At 44.7% G+C, this 15,484-nt stretch overlaps 1 protein-coding gene across 2 annotated transcripts in view; it reads right to left on the bottom strand.

Moving 5' to 3' along the window:
• LOC126203711 (serine protease filzig-like) overlaps positions 1–15,484 on the bottom strand; it is a 370,785-nt gene that overhangs the window by 45,800 nt on the left and 309,501 nt on the right. For both annotated transcript variants that reach the window (XM_049938086.1, XM_049938087.1), the window contains exon 8: positions 6,243–6,413. In XM_049938086.1, coding sequence (XP_049794043.1) covers positions 6,243–6,413 — 171 coding nt within the window. The remainder of the gene's footprint in view (positions 1–6,242; positions 6,414–15,484) is intronic.

The following is a 15,484-nucleotide window of genomic DNA, read 5'->3' as shown; positions in this document are numbered from 1 at the left end:
CAGGATTCGAACCTGCGACCATAGCAGCAGCGCGGTAACCGACTGAAGCGCCTAGAACCGCTCGACCACAGCGGCCTGCCATACCGCTTCATTGATGAGCTTCACATAGATCACGCTGCTGACTATAGATAAGTGTATTCCAACTAGAACGTCAGGGTTCAATCCCGCGTCCTGCCATCCTGATTTAAGTTTTACGTGATTTCCCCAAATCTCCCCAGGCAAATGCCGGCATGGTTCCTCTCAAAGGGCACGGCCGACTTCCTTCCCCGTCCTTCCCTAATTCGATGAGACCGATGACCTCGCTGTCTGGTCTCCTTCCCCAAACAACCCAACCAACCCCAACCCTAGAACGTCAGGTTCGATTTTTACTTCGTCCCGTAAATAACGTTCTATCTCGTAAGCCTTCGGTCGAGCATATTCGTTAACAAAACTAAATTTTAGTGTCGATTTGCCGAACGACAAGATTATGATTCGTTCTATGTATTCCCAGCCGCGAGGAGTGACCGCGTGGTTTGAGGCGCCATGTCACGGACTGCGCGGCCTTTCCCGCCGAAGCTTCCTCCCTCGGGCACGGGTGTTATGTGTTGTTCTTAGCATAAGTTAGTTTAAGTAGTGTGTAAGTCTAGGGGCCGATGACCTCAGCAGTTTGGTCCCTTAGGAATCAGCAGTTTGGTCCCTTAGGAATTCACACACATTTGAACATATGTATTACCGCGGCACACCGCTATACACTTAACGTAAACAACTCTCGCGCACACGTGCTGCAAGGACGTAAATATCGTCTGAACCGCGGCGCCGCTGAAGGCTGACTGAGCTACCCAAGCACGATTCAGGACCCGTCCTCACAGCTTTACTTCCGCCAGTACCTGGTCTCCTACCTTCCAAACTTCACAGAAGCTCTCCTGCGAAGCTTGCAGAACTAGCACTCCTGGAAGAAAGGATATTGCGGAGACATGGCTTGGCACAGCCTGGGGGATGTTTCCAGAATGAAATTTTCACTCCGCAGCGGAGTGTGCGCTGATGTGAAACTTCCTGGTAGATTAAAACTGTGTGCCGGACCGGGACTCGAACTCGGGACTTTTGCACATAGATTTAATCTGCCAGGAAATTTCAAAAGAAACAATTATCTGTTCTTCTGGCGGTTCTAGGCGCTCAGTCCGGAACCGCGGGACTGCTACGGTCGCAGGTTCGAATCCTGCCTCGGGCATGGATGCGTGTGATGTCCTTAGGTTAGTTAGGTTTAAGTAGTTCTAAGTTCTAGGGGACTGATGACCACAGATGTTAAATCCCATAGTGTTCAGAGCCATTTGAACCATTTTGTTCTTCTGGGGCAGAAAACGAAAATATATTCAATAACTTCAGTCATTTCAATTAGACCTGTAAAGAAATAATATGTTCAAATGTTCAAATGTGTGTGAAATTTTATGGGACTTAACTGCTAAGGTCATCAGTCCCTAAGCTTACACACTCCTTAACCTAAATTATCCTAAGAACAAACACACACACCCATGCCCGAGGGAGGACTCGAACCTCCGCCGGGAGCAGCCGCAAAGTCCATGACTGCAGCGCCAAAGACGGCTCGGCTAATCCCGCGCGGCAAAGAAATAATAATCTGTAGTCCTCCCTCGGGCATGGGTGTGTGTGTTTGTCCTTAGGATAATTTAGGTTAAGTAGTGTGTAAGCTTAGGGACTGATGACCTTAGCAGTTAAGTCCCATAAGATTTCACACACATTTGAACATTTTTGAGTTAAGTGTAAATATTTTTTATTTGAATTCACGTTAATAAAGAAAGTTATAGTTCTTGGAAATTATGTCGTAGAGCTTTTTCAGGACAATTTTAAGTTACACAACAGTAACATAATTTTTGCGACTGTGTTAATTTGGGATGTATTGCAACCCTTTGTCCACTGGGCATCATTTCGACCATGTTATTATAGCCTGGAATTACACAGCAATATTCTGGCAATACCAAAACCTCCGAATAAAATTCTTCATTATTGTGTGATCTGAAACAAGCTGACCACGTTTTGTGTGCTACTGATCAAAGAAATTACTGTCATCCAATTTCACGTTTTTTCTATACAAAACACCTGTAGTTTCTGCTGCTTGCTCCCAGGTTGGAACATCAGCTGGTTTATCCACTAAAAATGCTTTCCTTCGTAAGGTGCAGTGCAGACTAACTCTCGTTCGCACATGGGTATCTCAACATGGGCAGGAGCAACACGTGAGATGGCACCGGCTGATCGGCTCATCCTGTTTTGCCTCGCTCGCTGTCCACGTAGCGTGGCTGTGGCATTGTATGTTAGGCTCATTCAGCCTACGAAGAGAAATTTAGGACACAGAAGCAAGAATAAGACTGGCAACTATGTCGGCATATCCTTATGGTATATCTCCTTATACCTCTTAAACTCATTCCTCATGCTTATGTCATTAGCCTGAAATGGGCCTTAGTTGTACGCTCTCCACCTTGTTGCTAAAAAAGCCTAACAGAAACTCGTATGTATTTGGCGACACACAACCGCACAGAGCTTGTCATGTCTCGCTTATGCCGCGTCTCTAGGCACACTGTCTTTTACCAAACGTTAGTGAAGAACTGTTAAGTAATAAACAAATGACTACACTCAACAGGGCAATGACATCATAAATGTGTATATAAAAGAGAATGTACTGTGTGTGTGTTTGTCCAGGGTTACCTCGCAATCCCCTACATTAATTTCAACCAAATTTGTCACAGAAACAGCAGGCCTCAGAAGTATCAGCATTGTTGTGTTTATAAGTACGTAACTCCAGTAGGAGCAGAGATAACGCAAAACGTGTTTTCCCAGCCCCTGGCGAATAGGCTGCATGTTGTTCAAAAATGGTTCAAATGGCTCTGAGCACTATGGGACTCAACTGCTGTGGTCATCAGTCCCCTAGAACTTAGAACTACTTAAACCTAACTAACCTAAGGACATCACACACATCCATGCCCGAGGCAGGATTCGAACCTGCGACCGTAGCAGTCGCACGGTTCCGGACTGCGCGCCTAGAACCGCGAGACCACCGCGGCCGGCGCTGCGTGTTGTATAGAGGCAGTATCAGTCAGCTAAATCAACCCGATTTTTCTTGGCCCTTACATGAAGGCTGCCCTGCACGGCAGGCATGTTGTGGGAGTGGTATTGTCCTGCGTTATTTAATATTTCAGGGATACAAGTGCTGATGAGAATGGCTGGGGACGGTTTGAGATGGATAAAGGGTGGGATGGACAGATTGAGGCAACGGAGGAAATGGACAAAGACAAGGAGAGGAGGAGGTGTGTTAAATATATGTGTCGAATGTAAACTTGATGAAGTCACAGGGAAAGGGCTACTATATTCGAAGTACAATTATGGCGTAAATGGTGCGAATTCAAGGGATTTTTTCTCTGCCTCGTGATGACTGGGTGTTGTGTGCTGTCCTTAGGTTAGTTAGGTTTAAGTAGTTCTAAGTTCTAGGTGACTGATGACCATAGATGTTAAGTCCCATAGTGCTCAGAGCCATTTTGCGAATTCAAGGGAAAAAGCATCGCCATTCTGTTACTCAGATTCTGGAGTGGTGCTGACAAATCGCTGTTTCTTCAATTTGTTCCTATTTCAATCCTTCACGGATCTACATTTCTTCGACTACCCACTTGATATGAATCACTGCTTGAGGGCAGTTCTGTACGATGGAAACGGAAATGCCATGTGGCTAGGGCCTCCCGTCGGGTAGACCGTTCGTCTGGTGCAAGTCTTTCGATTTGACACCGTCGGCGACTTGCGTGTCGATGGGGATGAAATGATGATGATAAGGAAAACACAACACCCAGTCCCTGAGCGGGGAAAATCTCCGACCCAGCCGGGAATCGAACCTGGGCCGTTAGGTATGACATTCTGTCGCTCCGACCACTCAGCTACCAGGGGCGGACAGTTTTGTAGGATAAAGTTTGCAATACCTTCTTTGGTCAGCGGGGGTTTTTGTTTTATTCAGATTGGCAGATTCCATTAATTTCTCCTTATTTTTGCCCAATCCAATTTTCTCCGATGGAACGAATATTAACAAGTGGCTAAAACAGTCACCTGATGACCTGATCCCAGGTGCTGTGTGTCTATTTGTTGTCTATTCTATGCTTTGTCTATTCTACTCTATTGCGGGGCAACAAAAATTTTCACTGAATTTAAAAATGATGCTATAATACACTCATTAAGTATTAAAGTTAGGAACTTTGTGTGCCTTGAGGTAGCATAACTCATGACACGGAAATTATCGAGACTATATTCACCTAGTATTTGAGAATTAGAGCACTTGGCGACTTCCGAAAAACTTTACTCATACTTTCAAACCTTTTTGATTCTTTTTCTCAGTGACAACCTCCTTGAAGTAACACAAGCCGAAAAACTCGGCACCAGGCATGAGGTTTTAATTAATTACTGTTTTATTACTAACTGCATTCGCAATGAAAAAAAATGGAGGTATTGCTTTCTGACGTCGTACTGAATTGGCTTGGATTGGATTGTTTGGGGGAACAGACCAAACGGCGAGGTCATCGGATTAGGGAAGGACAGGGAAGGAAGTCGGCCGTGCCCTTTCAAAGGAACCATCCCGGCATTTGCCTGGAGCGATTTAGGGAAATCACGGAAAACCTAAATCGGGATGGCCGGACGCGGGAGACGTCGTGCATCTCCTTTCTTGTTTATCGGACGTGAAAATGACTTTGCTGCCTCGCTGCCCAGGTATTCATTTCGCTTGGGTAATAGGGACCTGCCGACGTGGCCGTGCGGTTAAAGGCGCTGCAGTCTGGAACCGCAAGACCGCTACGGTCGCAGGTTCGAATCCTGCCTCGGGCATGGATGTTTGTGATGTCCTTAGGTTAGTTAGGTTTAACTAGTTCTAAGTTCTAGGGGACTAATGACCTCAGCAGTTGAGTCCCATAGTGCTCAGAGCCATTTGAACCAATAGGGACCTGAACGCAATCTAGACGCTACTGACAGCTGGCTGCACTACGACGAGGGCTGTTGCCGAAAGTTTTTGGCAGATCTTAAACCGAAGTTTGACGGTATAGAGATTGTTTCAGTTTGAAAAAGTGTTTTTTTTCGACCTTGGAGAGAACACGCGGCAGTTCTCCCACAACTGGATTTCAAAACGCGCTGCGAAAGTTGAGGGAAGAAGCAAGTAGTACTGGGTCTGACAGAGTGCAAGATGGATCTGTCGCGTCGTGGTTCTCGTGCAGAGATTTATTATGACTACAAAAACAAGTTAAATGCGGAATAAAGACATTCTTGTCTAGTACTTATTTTTAGTGAGTCTGCCACTTCTAGGACAAGCACTGAAATTTATTTCGTGAGTTTTCAAGGGGTCGAGAGTCTGTTGAAGACGTGTCTCATCCTGGCCGCCCAGCAACGGCAGTTACCCGAGAAAGTGTGAGGAAAATGAACGAAGATGATTCTCATGTCATATCTTTTGACATTCAAGGGACGCTAACTATTAGTTCAGCTGTGACACAGATCATGATTCACGATCTCTTACGCATAACAAAGAGATGTGCCCACTGGGTGCCACATTCCATGACAAGCCGCAAACTACGTAACGGTGGAGAGATGTCATTTTATTCTGAAAAATTTGACAAAGCGTGGTCTAAAGACGCAGTATCGCAACAGGTGTCGATAAAGGTTGTACCACTACGACACCAAAACGAAGAAGCAGTCTTCGGTATGGGGCTTTCCTGGTGAGGAGCCATCCATGAAAGTTCGGAGAAGTAGGAGCATGGAAAGTTGATGGTGGCCATTTTCTTCAGAGAGATGGTTCATCTCTCCTCTGCTATCTCTGAAACACGTTGAACAGTCAATGCTGATGTGTACATAACTGAATTCCTGCCGAAAGTCATCGCCACACGGAGACCACAGCACCCAGAGTCGAAGAGTGTATTTCTTGGAGAAGGAAAACGTGCGAGTGTTACTGCACCAATCCTACTCACTTGGCGTGACTCCATGTGACGTCTCCCTGATCCCAAAGAAGAATAGAAATTCGCGGTCTGCGAACGTTTTTCATCCGACGAAGAGTGTATCTCAGTATACAATAGTGCTCTAAGTGACGTTCCTAAAGAAGCGTGGACTCACAATTTTGAAGTGGTTTTAAAGGTGGAAAAATGTGTAAGTGCTTGTGAAGAGTATTTTGAAAGTTTTTAACTGTTGTACTGCATATAATATTTTTTTTTCTGAATTTCTGGTAGAAACTTTTGGCCTACCTGTGACGACGGTGCTGCGGCTGATGAGGGAGCCGCCGCACTTGTAGCTGAGGTCGATGTTCTTGGACTGGTAGAGCGCCGCATGCCACGGCCACTGGCCGCGCGTCGTCCGCTGCCCGTTCGTCACCAGCGGCGTCGCCTGCGTCGTCACCGTGCCGCAGCGCACCGAGCCTGCACCACACAGCGGAAACGAGCCACGTTTACCACGGAGGCGCGGACTTTGCTTAGGATTGTTTCACGCTGCAGGCCCGTGTAAACTGTCAAACAGTTTGTCAAACTTCACTAGGTCTCTGAAATATTTGGCTTTGTTTGACGTGTTTGTCAAACAGACGATGTTTGACATGTCACAGAAAAACTCTGATTGATGTAAAATTTCACAAGATGATGCTCATTGCTAGTGCTGATGTTTAGGAGCGTATGTTTACCTAGAAAGAGTATTTCTCACGGTACCATTGAAACGTCCTCTTAGAAAAATTAATTAATTACTGTGCTGATAAACCCCTTACGTTATTTGATTTTCAAACAGCTGAGCAAAACTGAACGTATTCAGACATTTCTCTCTTTACTTATTCTCATCATCACTAAACTGACACACAATCCTTTTTTAGGGCACGCAATCTGACTTTCAATAACCCCTACAAAAGAATGGCCCTGACTAACAATAACCTATACCTTACATGAATCACTTACCTCACAAAAATCTTCGTTCTCAAACTACTGCAATACAGCGAGCGCTAATACTGGCAGCTAAATAAAAGATTCTAACTACTGAAGGCACTAACTACTGATAGGCATAGTCATCAAATGAAAGATTTTGATAGAGAACAAACAATGTATTTACCTTAATAATGTTCAAAAGTCATAATATCCAGTATTACAAATTTACTCTTTCTGGCATACACACGTCCAGATCGTCCGCTCTTAAAATTCTGCCATCTCTCTCCCCACATCCACCACTGCTGGCGGCTCACCTCCAACTGCGCAGCGCTACGCGCTGTTCACATTCAACTGCCCAACACTACAATGGTAAATATTCCAACAATGCAAACCAGCCACAGACTGCACACAGCACAGTCAGTCATTTTCATACAGAGCGCTACGTGACGTTACCAACATAAAAACCTAAACACGCTACGTACACCACGAGTTTCCACAATTCTGGAATTTGCGATGAAAAGAATCGGCCTATATGGATTATCAAAATGTCAGAGGTGTTGCGTTTTCTTCAGCCACATATTATGCAATAAGACGAAAGAACAGAATAAATGTTCCACACACAACATGCAGGCAGGGGTACAATTAAAAAAATAAAAAATAAAAAAGGAACGAAGCTGTCCAGTTCTTCCACAGACACTGTACATGTTGCCACGTTATGGTACTTTGATGAACTTTCATTAGATTAGTATGATTACCATTCCCTGGACTAGTGTCTTGCTTTTTTTTTCACGGTGATTAAGTCAATGCAGTAAATGCTTTGTATGCATTGGTAGTCGTTCTCACCAGTGGCAAAATACTTCCCGACAGCGGACAGTTGCTTCAAAAGTGAGGTTACATTTGACAGATCTTGTACGTCGCGCGCTTTGGCCAAACACGTGGATAGGAAACAACGAATCTGACAAACAAGTTTGCTCGTTCACGGAGGCTTTTACACGGCTGCCGGGCGGACGCTGCTGTAGCAAAAGGAGCACGTTAGTCTTTCGCATTTATTTGCACGTTTTCTTAAAGTTTGCTAATTTTTTTTTTTTTTTTAAGGCATCAGGCCTCTGATTTGTTTGCTGCAGACGGCCACGAATTCCCTCAGGTCGCAATCTCTTCCTGTCAAAGCAGCGCTTGCACCCTGTTCGTTTCTGTGCTTCCCGTGTCCTCCTTGTTGTATCCACGGACCCAACCAACCAACCAACTCGCGCACGCGCGCCCTGACCGTGACATCGCTGGCCACAGTTCCTGTCGCGGCCGTCGGCGTCTCAGGGCGTTACCGCCGACGGAAGAGGTCGCGTCATGGCTGAGCTCGGGTCCGCAGCGCCCTCTGCCTTTTGCATATAAGGAGGAGCGCTGGCCCCGAGACGGGCCCCGCCCCCCACTTCCCGTGTCCTTTCCTTTCGGCACCCTCCCTCCCCTCTCTTCTCTTCCCTTCTTTTTCCATCTCCCCATCCCCTCCCTTCCCCCTCTTCCCCCGGGCTTCCTCTCCCCCTTCCTCCCTCCCCCCTATCTCCCCTGCCCGTGGCATCTCTGCTCTCCCCTCTCGCTCTCCCACTCCCCTTCCTCCTCCTCCTCTCTTGGCAGGTCCCCGGACTCGCACACGCATAGTGAACATTTGCGCGCCGGAGATCGTCGCCTTCTGTGTCTCGTGTGTGTGACGTCGTATAGTGTTTTTGGTGTCCGCCGTCCCACTACTACGTTCACTTGTGCCGTCGGATTCATCAGTGTTTTGTGCACCGTGCCAACGTGTTTTCAGTGTTGTTATCGTCACATGTGAACGACTCCGTGTTTTTTGTGTCTCTGTGACCTCTCTCTTTTGCCCGTCATTTTGTTTATTGTCATTCGCCATTTTTTATACTCTTGTAAAACGCTATGGCTGAAGAGCGGCGTAGTGTGCCGCTGCCAGCCTACCTGATTTGTACAGGTTTTAAAATAACAATAAAGTAAAAAAAAAAACCCGAGACGGACAGTCTATTGTCGATTGTCTATTGCTAGCCTTTCGTGGAGTTTATAGCGGAGTCATTGCAGTGTGATATTCGCTATTGTATTCGACTAGGCTCAGTACACGGATTACTCTTTTGATATTACTTGGACTTGTATTGCTGGTGCACGTTTCGTCAGAAATAAAGATAAGTTATCTCTTCATTCTAGCTGGCGCAATTCTTGTCATTAATTATTGTTCGGCCAACATACATAGCTACACCCTGGTCACTACCCACGCTTTATACAATTTGTGGTGACTGCCCCAAAAGTACCGCCGAGGACCTTGGGTTTGGGGAGCCGTCACAAAACTCCATTCTTCGCCGATTATGAGGAGAACCTCCTCATTCTTTATCAGTGCTATTAATTTTCAGATTTCTCCTATAGCACCACTTCTCAAACGCTACGCTTCATTTCTTTCCTTTTCTGGATTTCCTACAGCCCATTGGTCACTACCTTGCAATGCTGTGCGCTAAACGTGCATTCTCAGAAATTTCTTTCTCAAATTGAGGCCGATGTTTGATACTAGTAGAATTCTCTTGGCCAGGAATTCTCTCACTGCCTGTGCTAGTCTGCTTTTATGTCTTACGTGTTATTTTGCTTCAAAGGTAGCAGAATTCCGTAACTTTGTCTATCATTTGACATACAATTAAGCAAACGAGTGCAATGTTTACTGGCTTGGCAGGTCCTTTATAGACGCCCAAAGAAACGTCGAAAAAATAAGAGGCAGTAGGTTGATCCAGTCAAGATAAGAAACGATTTTGAGCCATTATTGATGCATTTTAGGACTTCAGAATTGTTGTTGTTGTGGTCTTCCGTCCAGAGACTGGTTTGATGCTGCTCTCCATGCTAATCTGCCTTGTGCAAACCTCTTCATCTCCCAGTATCTACTGCAACCTACATCCTTCTGAATCTGTTTAGTGTATTCATCTCTTGGTCTCCCTCTACGATTTGTGTCCTCCACGCTGCCCTCCAATACTAAATTGGTGATCCCTTAATGCCTCAGAACATGTCCTACCAACCGATCCCTTCTTCTAGTCAAGTTGTGCCACAAACTCCTCTTCTCCCCAATGCTATTCAGTACCTCCTCATTAGTTACGTGATCTACTCATCTGATCTTCAGCATTAGTCTGTAGCACCACATTTCTTCTTGTCTAAACTATTTATCGTCCACGTTTCACTTCCGTAGAGTTCTACATTACATACAAATTATTTCAGAACAGACTTCCTGACACCTAAATCTATACTCGATGTTAACAAATTTATCTTCTTCAGAAACGCTTTTCTTGTCATTGGTTCAAATGGCTCTGAGCACTATGGGACTTAACATGTGAGGTCATCAGTACCCTAGATCTTAGAACTACTTAAACCTAACTAACCTAAGGACATCACACACAGCCATGCCCGAGGCAGGATTCGAACCTGCGACCGTAGCGGTTGCGCGGTTCCAGACTGAAGCGCCTAGAATCGCTCGGCCACACTGGCCGGCCCTTGTCATTGCTAGTGTACATTTTATATTCTTTCTACTTCGACCATCATCACTTATTTTACTCCCCAAACAGCAAAACTCATCTACTACTTTAAGTGTCTCATTTCCTAATCTAATTCCCTCAGCATTACATGATTTAATTCGACTACATCCCATTATCCTCATTTTGCTTTTGTTGATATTCATTTTATATCCTCCTTTCAAGACAGTGTCCATTCCGTTCAACTGCTCTTCCAGGTCCTTGCTATCTGTGACAGAATTATAATGTCACCGGCAAGCCTCAAAGTTTTTTATTTCTTTTCCATTGACTTTAATTCCAACTCCGAATTTTTCTTTTGTTTCCTTCACTGCTTGCTCAATGTATAGACTGGATAACATCGGAGATAGGCTACAACCCTGTCTCACTCCATTCCCAAGCACTGTTTCCCTTTTCATGCCCCTCGACTCTTTATAACTGCCATCTGGTTTCTGTACAAATTGTAAATAGCCGTTCACTCCCTGTATTTTACCCCTGCAACCTTCAGAATTTGAAAGGGAGTATTCCAGTCAACATTGTCAAAGGCTTTCTTTAAGTGTACAAATGCTATAAACGTAGGTTTGCCTTTCCTTAATCTTTCTTCAGAATTAATAACGATAAATTTTTCAATTATTTTAAGATGAGTATGCTAACTTGTCACGATATTCACAAGGGAATGGCGGTTCAATCCAATGCCACACAACTCCTCCTTCAAAGAATGTATTCAAACTGCACACATGTTCAGTGTCAAGATCAGGAGAGAGAAAAAAAGGAGACTTCTTAATATTTATTTGTAATACTCTGTATTAGAAAAAGCTTTTAGAATCAAAGGTGTGCAGTGCAGTATAGAAAAAAACCCTTAAATTTAAAGTGTTTTAGAATAAACTATTTAATTTTAAAAAAATTGCATGAATGAATGAACACATACTGAGGTGATAAACCTCATAGGACACCTCCTAATATCGTGTCGACAATCCTTTTGCTCGGCGTAGTGCCGCCACTCGACTTCACATGGACTCAACAAGTCTTTGGAAGTCACTTGCAGAAATACTGAGGAATACTGCCTCTATGACCACCCATTAACTGCAGGATTTTTGCACAAACAGACCTTTCGCTTGTGTCCCATAAATGCTCGATGGGACTCATAACGAGCAATGTGGGTGGCCAAGTCATTCACTCGAAATATCCAGAATCTTTCACAAACCAACTGCTAACTGTTGTTGCCTGGTGACACATGACATTGTCCTTCATAAAAATTCCATCATTTATTGGGAACATGAAGTCCATGAATGGCTGCAAATGGTCTCCAAGTAGCCGAATATAACCATTTTCAGTCAACGAAATGCTGCAGGAAAAATGTGAAGACATCGAAAAAGATATGATTGTCGGAAGGACAGACTCAGCATACAGGAAAGTCAAAACACCCTTTGGCGACATTAAAAGCAACGGTGGTAACATTAAGAGTGCAACGGGAATTACACTGTTAAATGCAGAGGAGAGAGCAGATATGTGGAAATAATACATTGAAAGCCTCTATGAGGGTGAAGATTTGTCTGATGTGATAGAAGAAGAAACAGGAGTCGATTTAGAAGAGATAGGGGATCCAGTATTAGAATCGGGATTTAAAAGAGCTTTGGAGGACTTACGGTCAAATAAGGCAGAGGGGATGGATAATATTCCATCAGAATTTCTAAAATCATTGGGGGAAGTGGTAACAAAACGACTATTCACGTTGGTGTGTAGAATATATGAGTCTGGCGACATACCATCTGACTTTCGGAAAAGCATCATCCACACAATTCCGAAGACGGCAAGAGCTGACAAGTGCGAGAATTATCGCACAATCAGCTTAACAGCTCATGCATCGAAGCTGCTTGCAAGAATAATATACAGAAGAATGGAAAAGAAAATTGAGAATGCGCTAGGTGACGATCAGTTTGGCTTTAGGAAAAGTAAAGGGACGAGGGAGGCAATTATGACGTTACGGCTAAAAATGGAAGCAAGGCTAAAGAAAAATCAAGACACTTTCATAGGAATTGTCGACCTGGAAAAAGCGTTCGACAATATAAAATGGTGCAAGCTGTTCGAGATTCTGAAAAAAGTAGGGGTAAGCTATAGGGAGAGACGGGTCATATACAATGTGTACAACAACCAAGAGGGAATAATAAGAGTGGACGATCAGGAACGAAGTGCTCGTATTAAGAAGGGTGTAAGACAAGGCTGTAGCCTTTCGCCCCTACTCTTCAATCTGTACATCGAGGAAGCAATGATGGAAATAAAAGAAAGGTTCAGGAGTGGAATTAAAATACAAGGTGAAAGAACATCAATGATACGATTCGCTGATGACATTGCTATCCTGAGTGAAAGTGAAGAAGAATTAAATGATCTGCTGAACGGAATGAACAGTCTAATGAGTACACAGTATGGTTTGAGAGTAAATCGGAGAAAGACGAAGGTAATGAGAAGTAGTGGAAATGAGAACAGCGAGAAACTTAACATCAGGATTGATGGTCACGAAGTCAATGAAGTTAAGGAATTCTGCTACCTAGGCAGTAAAATAACCAATGACGGACGGAGCAAGGAGGACATCAAAAGCAGACTCGCTATGGAAAAAAAGGCATTTCTGGCCAAGAGAAGTGTACTAATATCAAATACCGGCCTTAATTTGAGGAAGAAATTTCTGAGGATGTACGTCTGGAGTACAGCATTGTATGGTAGTGAAACATGGACTGTGGGAAAACTGGAACAGAAGAGAATCGAAGCATTTGAGATGTGGTGCTATAGACGAATGTTGAAAATTAGGTGGACTGATAAGGTAAGGAATGAGGAGGTTCTACGCAGAATCGGAGAGGAAAGGAATATGTGGAAAACACTGATAAGGAGAAGGGACAGGATGATAGGACATTTGCTAAGACACGAGGGAATGACTTCCATGGTACTAGAGGGAGCTGTAGAGGGCAAAAACCGTAGAGGAAGACAGAGATTGGAATACGTCAAGCAAATAATTGAGGACGTATGTTGGAAGTGCTACTCTGAGATGAAGAGGTTGGCACAGGAGAGGAATTCGTGGCGGGCCGCATCAAACCAGTCAGTAGACTGATGACCAAAAAAAAAAAAAAAAAGATCGATCCTGTTGGACCAGAGGATCCAGTTCATTCCTTGTAAACACAGCCCACATTATTATGGAGTCACCATCAGCTTGCACAGTACCTTGTTGACACTTTGAGTTCGTGGCTTCGTCGGGTCTGCGTCACCCACGAATCCTACCATGAGTCCTTACCAAATGATACAGGCACTCATTTGGCTCGGCCGCGGCTTCCCAGTCGTCGAGGGTCCAAACGTTATGGTCACAAACCCAAGAGAGGCGCTGCAGGCGACGTTGTGCTATTGGCAAATGCACCCGCGTCGGTCGTCTGCTGCCACAGCCCATTAACGCAACTCCACCGCAGTGTCTTAACGGCTACGTTAGGCCCCTCGGATTGGCCGCGTGGCTTGAGGTGCCATGTCACGGGTTGGGAGGCCTCTCACGGAGGTTCGAGTCTTCCCTCGGGCATGGGTGTGTGTTGTTGTCAGCACAATTTAGTTTAATTAGTGTGTAAGTCTACGGACCCATGACCTCAGCAGTTTGGTCCCTTGGGAATTTTAAGTCGTTTCAGGCAAATGCCGGGATGGTTCCTTTGAAAGGGCACGGCCGATTTCCTTCCCAATCCTTCCCTAACCCGAGCTTGCGCTCCGTCTCTAATGACCTCGTTGTCGACGGGACGTTAAACACTAACCACCACCACCTTGGGAATTTTGGATACGTTAGTCGTACGTCCCATATTGATTTCTATGATTATTTCACGCAGTGTTGCCTGTCTGTTAGCGCTAGTAACTCTACGCAAACACCACTGCTCTCGGTCGTTAAGTGAAGGCCGTCGGTCACAGCGTTGTCCTTGGTGAGAGGTAACGCCTGAAATCTGGTATTCGCGGCATGTTTTTGACACTGTGGATCTCGGATAGTGAATTCCCTAACGATTCCCGAAATGGAATGGCCCCTGTGTTTTTTTTTCAACTACCATTCCACATTCAAAGACTTAATTCCCGTCGTGCAACTATAATCTCGTCGGAAACTTTTTCACTCGAAACAGTTGAGTTCAAACGACAGCTCCACCGATGCACTGCCATTTTATACCTTGTGTACACGGTACTACCGCCATCTGCATATGTGTATATCGTTGTCCCTTGACTTCTGCCACCCTAGTTTCAGAGTGGTCTGAGAGAGTCAGGGATCAGCAAAATGTCCCTGTGTAGTCTTGGTAATGGTATTGTAAGGTACGGTGTTCGCTGCCCTGAATTTAATGGTATACATGGTTGTGGTTGTATTTTCTGATGTTTTTTTTTTCCATTTCTCAAACTTTAGAAACTGGGATTCTACTGCTTCTTCGTCGTCAAAACTCTCTGAGGACGGAATTATCCGTGGAGTTAAGAATAACTGATAATTGTTCCTTTCGTTTTCACCGTCTCTTAAAAGTCGTTGTTTGACTCTTTGAGTGCCTCTATCCAAGAATTTCTTTTAATTGTTCTATCTAATTTTGTTCCGTAAAATGGTTGGAGGTCTGTAGCTGCCATCAATCTCGAGGAAATTGATCTGACATTGCGCACTGATTTGCAATCGCACCGCGCCAGCGACAAAGAAAAAGTGAAACATCCACAGCATTCCTCATATTTCATAAACAGTTTGAGATATTGGCAAATGATAGCACACAAAGAAGAGGATATTCTACCGTATGGTTATTATGCAGAACTCCATTATCTACCCTGTTATTCCACTAACTACAGACTTTTCCGATGAAAGAATGTAATTTTTCAGGGCTGTCGACAGCTGGTGAAATGAGAAATGCTATGGGTTTTGGAACAACATAACTGAAGCCATGCCGGCCGCGGTGGTCTCGCGGTTCTAGGCGCGCAGTCCGGAACCGTGGGACTGCTATGGTCGCAGGTTCGAATCCTGCCTCGGGCATGGATGTGTGTGATGTCCTTAGGTTAGTTAGGTTTAAGTAGTTCTAAGTTCTGGGG

The sequence above is a fragment of the Schistocerca nitens genome, chromosome 9 (assembly GCF_023898315.1).
Source record: "Schistocerca nitens isolate TAMUIC-IGC-003100 chromosome 9, iqSchNite1.1, whole genome shotgun sequence".
NCBI lineage: Eukaryota > Metazoa > Arthropoda > Insecta > Orthoptera > Acrididae > Schistocerca > Schistocerca nitens.
The sequence above is the reverse complement of the archived record's forward strand: the minus strand, read 5'-3'. Positions and strand labels throughout refer to the sequence as shown.